The sequence below is a fragment of the Babylonia areolata genome, chromosome 2 (genome assembly GCF_041734735.1).
Source record: "Babylonia areolata isolate BAREFJ2019XMU chromosome 2, ASM4173473v1, whole genome shotgun sequence".
NCBI lineage: Eukaryota > Metazoa > Mollusca > Gastropoda > Neogastropoda > Buccinidae > Babylonia > Babylonia areolata.
The window spans coordinates 23,892,382-23,901,139 of NC_134877.1; the positions used below are offsets into that span (position 1 = coordinate 23,892,382).

An 8,758-nucleotide genomic window follows, 5' to 3' on the forward strand; every position below is an offset into this window, starting at 1 on the left:
GCCAATGTTGTTATGCTTAAAGAATTTATTTTGCAGATATATGCAAGATATTTATTAGATGCTAGTTCTCATTTTTAGTGTCTATGAAGACTATAAAATTAAATTCTTCCATGTTTGATCATTGCTTTTAAGGGCTGAGTTCAGCATTTTCAGTTTATGATCTTGCCTATGGGGAAATTTCACTTTATCATCAAAAAGGTTTCATACCTAATTCCAATTCCTAATTCTCATCACAATTAATTTCTATTGCGATATTTTTGGGCCTTTGTTCCAGGGGAGAGTCTGTCACCGTAGTCAAATGTCTTGTCTGTCTTTGTTGTGTTAAGAAAACATCTGTGACTGTTCATGAAAATTTATGGTCAAAAGTGAATTTGTTGCTGAGCTGGCTTTTTAAGGGCTTTACCAAGACTTGCAACATATGACATTTGTAGCATTTCTCTAGAAACACACATTTCTTATTCAATTATGACACAATAGATGTGCATATTCCTGATAAACCTTGCATGACCTACATTTGACAATAATTTGCAATGGTCAGGCCTATACTAAAGTGTTCACACAGAACATGTTGTATAATGTTCAAGTTCATTTGGAGCTGGTAATTTTTTTTTATCCTTCAACACTGAAAAGGTTGGTTCTGCAATCCACCAGTCAGTTAAGATATTATCCAAAAATTATTTTAATGCACACAGATGACACTGAAAGACTAAGTTCTGCAACCCACATCTAAAATATTATCCAAAATTGAGAGTAAGTTACATGATCCACTGACGAAAAGTTACCAGTGAATTGATGTCTACCAAAATAAGAATAAAATCACTGATAGATGGAGCAAGAACAGAAGCACTGACCAAATTTAATATTGATATTGGTTGTCTCTTCCACACCTTCACATACTCTGACAACATACAAGGTGGTGTTCCTCAATTGCTTCTTTCATTCAAAATTTAATGAAAATTCATATTTGATATCATGTCACACACTTTATGGTTATGTTCCATCACTCATTCAGAAACTGGTAGAAACACAAGCACTTGCCATGATGCATTGTGCACCAATTTACAAACATAAATTACATGTACATGACACTCTGCACCCATTTACGCACAAACAAAACTGTACATTAATGCATATATACACACTTGCATACCATGTGCTGCCGAGAAGTGTTCTGTGTGTGTGTTCTGATTGTGCACTAACTGAAAATTCACATAATTCAACTGGTACTCCCATGTTCATGCCAGGATAATTTTCTTTCTATAATTTAATGTCTTTTCACTTCAAGTGATATTGGACGTGTAATATGTGTGTGAGTGTGCATGCATGCTTATATATGTGCGCGTGCGTGTGTGTGTATGAATGTTATCAATGATGAATCCTGTGCATTTTCAAGTCAGCATTAGCACATGATCCACACATGCTTCACCACCTTAGCACACAGTGCCACTTTAGCTGATGACAATGAATGATGAAAATACTGTTGTACAAATGATAATCAATGACACGCTTGTACTTACACATTGTGCAATAGATTCTCACTCCAATCACTCATTTCGCACACTGTGAAAAAGATTCTCCCTCTCATAATTGTTTCTCTCTCTCTCTGTGAAAAAAAACACACCCAAAAAACAAACAAACAAACAAAAAAAACCAACAAACAAACAATAGAAAACAACAATGACAAAACAGATTCACATGTGAGGAAACCTACACATTAGCAATGGTTTGAGTCAATGGCCATATTGCCAGGTACATATCAAAGTATGTAGAACAAAAAAAGTAAATAAAATGACAACATAGTTGATATTGTTCTTGTTACCCACAAAAAAAACAAAACAAAAAAAAAAAGCCAATTTGGGCTCGGTCATTTTCACATTAATCCATGACAAAGAGAAAGTCTGGCAGTCAATGAAGCTGCGTGCATATTTGCTAAGTTCAGCAGCTAAACACAACAGGTCTGCCTCCCAACAGTCTTGACCACCCTACTTCACTGAGGAGAAAAAACAAAACTAAAAAAAACTACAGAAACACAAACAAAACACACTCAAAAGAAAGGAAAATGGAATCCATCAAGCAAAAAAAAAAGAAACTGCTGCTGTCAATACTCTTGGAAAATATTGACCATCAGCCAAGACTGGAGCTGCCTGAGATAATCCCAACACACGGAAAGAATTTCATGCTGCAAGACTGCCTCACATTGGGTTTAGGCTGTCCCATTGTAATAACGTAACACATTCACTGCAGAAGAACTTCTCCAACCAATCCACTCCCCACCCCCCCTCTTTTTTTTTGCACATTCAAACACGTCATACATTATCTAGCACTGTCCATAATTTAAGGCTTTTGTTGTGTCTGCGATAAAGAACAACATTTTGATCCCCCTCCAACACACGTCACACTGCCTTTCCTACCCATCAGTGCTAACGCATATCACCACATAGGCACTGTATCATATCGCTGTTTGTCACAACAAATTACTGTGTGAAATTTGGGCTGCTCTCCCAGAGAGACAGAGTGGGTCACCACAGTGCGGCACCAACTGTTAATCACTGCACCAGCTGCCGTGGTGAAGTGGTTAGCGTCGCGGACTGACGGCTGGGAGGACGCAGGTTTGAATCCCAGCAGAGGTGGGTTTTTCGGCCTGTGGCCGACTCCTACCCAGAGTTGAGTGTGCTGTGGGCTTAAATGGGGAGACTGGGACCACACAGTCGAGTGTCATCCACTTCAAGGATGCGTCTTTGGGTGTGTTGCTCTAATTACCTGACCAACACTGCAAGTGTCTCTATCTCTTGGGCCTGGTCAACGTCAGGGTATCATTATAAAAGGAAGCGTAGAGTACGGCCTTGTCACGCAGTCCCCAACCAAAATGGACCTCCATAGCAACACTGTCATCCTCCTCCATCATCATCAATATAAACAAAAGTCTCAAAGTCTATGGCCTTTCATGCCCTGCTCTCATGGTGACCTCAGTTTCGATACCCATCCACAATGTCTTCAGTGTCGGCAGATTCATGGGGAGCTGTTGTTTGGGGGACGTGATGGCGGTCTCCACTCTGGATGGGACGTTCACTCTGTCTGGCTCTGCGACTGAGCCGTTATTGTCATTAGTAGGGGGCTTAGTAGGTGGTGTCCTAAGTACGGTAAATCAGAACAGGCACCACTGAAGTGACTCAGCAGCAGTGCAGGGTCTCCTGTGTGTGTGGCCTCCTGGCAACCTAACATAGATGGTTCCCTGTGGCCTGCCGACGCTGGAACTGTGACGGACGAAAAAGAGTGTGGCCGTGTATGGAGGAATCTAAATGAGCGATGTTGGTGTAATGCCACTGAAACGGTGCAGATGATGGGGCAGCCAAAAAAAACAACAAAAAACCCCCCCAAAAAAACAACTGTAGTCACTGAAGTTCATGGTGGTAGCACTGATCAGCAGAGAGAGGGTCAGGTCAAGCACGATGGAACATCCCAGCAGAGCTGGTTGCTGTGGTCGACACAAGGCATGGCTGGGGGAAGCTCTCACAGCCAGGGATGCCAGGCAGGGTCCATGCGACACAGGTTATCATTATTGGTGGCTGCCATCACTAGGGTGCTTACACGGCTCTCTGTTCCTTCAAAGGTGGCCAAATCTGGAAAGGGAAAATCCATGGATAACAGTCTGGACAAATCTTCAAACAGTTTCTCTTTTTTTTTTTTCTTTTGCCGACGGGGCTCGAGAAAGCCCGGGATATATATGTACATGTCCGGAAAAGAATGACTGAGGAAGATGCAAAATGTTTGAATAGTTAACATGTAACTATTTATGATATTAACCCCCCAAAAAAAACAACCACCACCACCACCCCAAAAAAACAGAACAAAAAAAAAAAACAAAAAAAAAAAAAAAAAAAACCCACCAAAACAAACAACAACAAAAACAACCCAACCCAGCAACAGATTTCTGCAATTTTCAAATTTGCAAAACCTGAAATTCAGAAAGGCCTTTTTGCTGAGCTAATATGATTTTATGATCCCTAAAAATATTTTTTGAAATATGTCACATGTATGTACACTGCTGCTGGGAGTCTTTATGCACAGTGACTGACTGACTGAAAACTGCACAGAAATGGAGAATTCTGCTTTCTGGTTGAAAGGTTTCTGCGAGTATAACAGGACATTTCCCCCCACCCCTAAAATTATGTTTAATCTAGCGTACTTTGCATGACCCACTGGTGCAGACTCCAGCAGGGGTCTGATTCCCTTTCCTGTGCCAACTGCTACCCCACTGGAGGGGAGAAAATTAAAGTAGATGCAGCTGGTTACCGCACCCCAATATATTACCTCCCCTATATATATATGTCTACAGCGCCCTCTCCTGATGGCAGCCAACTTCGATCCCTGACCTGTGCTTCCAAGTGGCTAACATTTTCTAACTTTTTCAAAATTTTCGAAAAGTGCTTGTCAGCCAACAGTTAAATACCAGACAGGTGCAACAGCTGAGTGGGTCAAAGTGTTGGACCTGGAGGATCCTGGGCTCAAATCTTGGTCGTGGCGCCTGCCAAAATCTTCACTAGTGGGTCAGGGTATAGCATGTTTAATGAATTTTGCAAGAATTTTCAGGATCATACTATATTCTTTTTCGTTGTTGCTTTTTTGTTCAGTCATCAACATGACGACGCTCATCATGGCCACCATGACTAACACGCACGTGCACACAGTTCACAAGTTACTTCTCACCCACCAGGTACGTCCACCTGTCAAAAAGCTGCTTGCATTTACATTTTTCCTCTAATTTTTTTCTGTAACATGCAATCAGCGGCCTCAACACCTGGTAACTTCATCGGCTTTGATATTTTCTGTGATGGGTGCAATAGCCAATCGGTTGAAGCACTGGACTTTCAGTGAGGGTCCAGGGTTTAAATCTCTTAACAGTGCCTGGTGGGTAAAGGGTTGAGATTTTTCCAGTCTCCCAGATTAACATATGTGCAGACCTGCTTGTGCCTGAACCCTCGTCGTGTGCAAACAGCGATCAGAAGATCATATAAATACGTTAAAGATCCTGTATTCCATGTCCGTGTTCAGTAGGTTATGGAAACAAGAACATACCCAGCATGAACACCCCCAAGGCGGAGTATGGCTGCCTACATGGCGGGGTAAAAACCGTCACACATGTAAAAGCCCACTCGTGTACATACGAGTGAATGTGGGAGTTGCAGCCCAGGAACAAAAGAGAAGAAGAAGAAATTTTGTGTAACAAACACAGATGTTCTGGAAGGGTGTGCATGTATGCAGCAGTGACACAAACAGCAGGGGAAGAGGGGATAACTCACTCTGCAGTCTGGTGGTGATGGCGTTGACGGCCTTGTTCACCATGGTCACCAGTGTCTCTCCTTCCATGTCCACTGGCTCTGCCCCTGGCTTCTGCTCCTCTTGTTTCTATTTCACACACAAACACAGTACATGTACACAAAGATGGCTCCTCTTGTTTATGTTTCACACACACAGTACATGTACACAAGGATGGCTCCTCTTGTTTTTGTTTCACACCGTGCATGCATGCGTGAGTGCGTGTGTGTGTGTGTGTGTGAGACTCTCACCTTCTTGTTCCAAGTGATGTACTCGTCCCTCAGCAGAGCACGCAGGAAGGCCGGCACTTTGAACTGGGGCTGCACCAGGCAGCGCGCTGTGGCCACCATGGCGGCTGTCAGAGGGCCCGTCACTCCGGTGGAGGTCAGGAATTCCGCAATGTTCGGCGTCAGCCGGAACGGCACAGGTCTGTTCGAGTCCAGATCCCCTGAAAAAGACACGTGACACAGGTTTGGTTTCAGGGAGGTGGTGTCAAAATGTTGCGGACTGATCCATACATGTTGCACCATGTCTGCTGTATATAAAAAAAAGGGCAAACCCCCCCAAAAAAACCCAAACAAACAAACAAAAAAACCAACCCAAAAAAACCGCATAAACCCAATACACTGATCAGGCCTTTTGAGCCTACCTATGTGCAAAATAGTAACATACACACCACCCCACCACTCCCCCCCCTTCCCCAAAAGAAGAAAAAAAAAAAAAGGAAAAAAACAACAAAAAACCCCACCACCACCACCTGACACTTCATAGTGTATGGAACCTGAATGAAAATCAGTGGGGAAAGATTCTTAAAAAAAAAAAAAACCACACCAAAAAGCCAACCCCAGTAAATAGAACAACTGAAGGCATGAATGAAAGACAAAGATGCATACAAAGTTAAAGGAACAGTTCAAACTGTTCATCATTGCTTTCAAGGCTCCACTTTGTGAACTCAGCACCACTGTTACCTGATATACTTCAGCACAGACATCATGATAACTAATTAATTTGAATTGTTTGCCATGTCTCTTGTCATGATAAACAAAACAAAATGGAGCACAGCTGGTTAAGGAGAAAAAAACACAAATGGATGCACAGAGAAAAATACCTATACATCTAAATTGTGTCTCCAAATAAAAATACACACACAGAACACCAGAGTTTCACATGAACATGTGCTTAAATTTCATACTGGCAGACACTGCAGTTATGTGTGAGAGAGAGAGAAAGAGAGAGAGAGAGAGTGTGTGCATGTGCTTGTTTGTGTGTGTCTGCAAATCAGAATCAGAATCAATTTTTATGTCAATTAAGCCTTAACAAGGTTTATAAGACACGCATGCAAAGTTACAATGATGTACCACACACAAAAAGCAAAACAAAACAATAAAAAAATGAATATAGAACAACAGATTGAATCACTCCTGTACGTTATGGCGATTTTGGCAGCAGTTATTGACAAATCATCCAAACATTCCCACAAGTTTGTCTTCCAATATTGACTGACTGGGGTTTAATAATATATGTGCGTGTGTCCGTGTGCATGTGTGAATGCATGCATGTGTTTGTGTACGTCAACTGAACTGACAAATGATCCAAACATTCCCACAAGTTTGTCTTCCAGTATTAGCTGACTGGGTTTAATAACGTGCGTGCGTGTCCATGCGCACGTGTGAATGCATGTGTGTGTTTGTGTGCGTCAAGCGAACAGACAAATTATCCAAACATTCCCGCAAATTTCCGTGGAGTGATGGCCTAGAGGTAACACGTCCACCTAGGAAGCGAGAGAATCTGAGCGTGCTGGTTCCAATCACAGCTCAGCCGCCGATATTTTCTCCCCCCCTCCACTAGACCTTGAGTGGTGGTCTGGACGCTAGTCATTCGGATGAGACGATACACCGAGGTCCCGTGTGCAGCGTGCACTTAGTGCACGTAAAAGAACCCACGGCAACAAAAGGGCTGTTCCTAGCAAAATTCTGTAGAAAATGGGTTTATGTGCGTGTGCATCCCATGTGCACGCGTGAATGCATGCGTGTGTTTGTGAGCGTCAAGTGAACACACCAATCACCACTTCCCCTCTTTCTTTCCCCTCTGCCAGGCCCCACACCCATCACAACCCACCACCCGCCTCACCAGACATTTCATCCAGGTCGAACTTGAAGTAGGCAATGCTGAGGTAGCCACAGTCCTGGTGGAGGTACATGTGGTCTGGGTTCATGCGCGTCAGGTGCAGCACGTACTCCGCAAACCCCATCAGTGCCAACTGGATCATCAACTGTACGGCACCACAGGGAAGAAGACACAGTGATGATACAGTCTATGGCATTGTGTAGGAAAGAGAACGCAGTGTTGGTGCAGTCTGTGGCATTGTGTAGGAAAGAGGACGCAGTGTTGGTGCAGTCTGTGGCATTGTGTAGAAAAGAAGACACAGTGTTGGTGCAGTCTGTGGCATTGTGTAGGAAAGAGGACACAGTGTTGGTGCAGTCTGTGGCATTGTGTAGAAAAGAAGACAGTGTTGGTGCAGTCTGTGGCATTGTGTAGAAAAGAAGACAGTGTTGGTGCAGTCTGTGGCATTGTGTAGGAAAGAGAACACAGTGTTGGTGCAGTCTGTGGCATTGTGTAGGAAAGAAGACACAGTGTTGGTGCACACTGTGGCATTGTGTAGGAAAGAGGACACAGTGTTGGTGCACACTGTGGCATTGTGTAGAAAAGAAGACACAGTGTTGGTGCAGTCTGTGGCATTGTGTAGGAAAGAGGACACAGTGTTGGTGCAGTCTGTGGCATTGTGTAGGAAAGAGGACGCAGTGTTGGTGCAGTCTGTGGCATTGTGTAGGAAAGAAGACACAGTGTTGGTGCAGTCTGTGGCATTGTGTAGGAAAGAAGACACAGTGTTGGTGCAGTCTGTGGCATTGTGTAGAAAAGAAGACAGTGTTGGTGCAGTCTGTGGCATTGTGTAGGAAGGAGGACGCAGTGTTGGTGCAGTCTGTGGCACTGTGTAGGAAAGAAGACATTTTGTAGGAAAGAAGACATTTTGCAAGAAAGAAGACAAAGTGTTGGTGCTGCCTATCTGTAGAATACAGTACTCAGTATCTCTACATTCTGTAACACTATGTACCGCTACATTCCACAGCAATCTGTACATTACAGCACCCTTTTAATAATAATAATAATAGTATTTATATTGCGCCGAGTCTTGTGCAGAGACAAATCAAAGTGCTTTCACACCAGTCATTCACACACATGCATAACTCTAAAACTGGAGAAAATGAAGACAAGGAAGAGGCAGGGGAGGGAGGCTGTCTTGGAAAGAGGTGGGTTTTAAGGCCAGACTTGAAAGAGCTGAGTGAGGAGACCTGACGAAGTGAAATAGGAAGTTCATTCCAAATACAAGGTACAGAGACAGTGGAGTGTTTGAATCAGGGTATGTGCAAACAGAGTGGATCCG

The 8,758-nt window shown here is 43.3% G+C and overlaps 1 protein-coding gene across 4 annotated transcripts in view; it reads right to left on the minus strand.

The window, feature by feature from the left end:
• Window positions 1-110: 110 nt before the first annotated feature.
• LOC143299390 (transformation/transcription domain-associated protein-like) overlaps window positions 111-8,758 on the minus strand; it is a 132,354-nt gene continuing 123,706 nt past the window's right edge. For all 4 annotated transcript variants that reach the window (XM_076612590.1, XM_076612582.1, XM_076612574.1 and 1 more), the window contains exons 70-73: window positions 7,447-7,588; window positions 5,568-5,764; window positions 5,301-5,406; window positions 111-3,620 (exon numbers count right to left, since the gene is read on the minus strand). In XM_076612590.1, coding sequence (XP_076468705.1) covers window positions 3,511-3,620; window positions 5,301-5,406; window positions 5,568-5,764; window positions 7,447-7,588 — 555 coding nt within the window. In that variant the 3' untranslated portion in view covers window positions 111-3,510. The remainder of the gene's footprint in view (window positions 3,621-5,300; window positions 5,407-5,567; window positions 5,765-7,446; window positions 7,589-8,758) is intronic.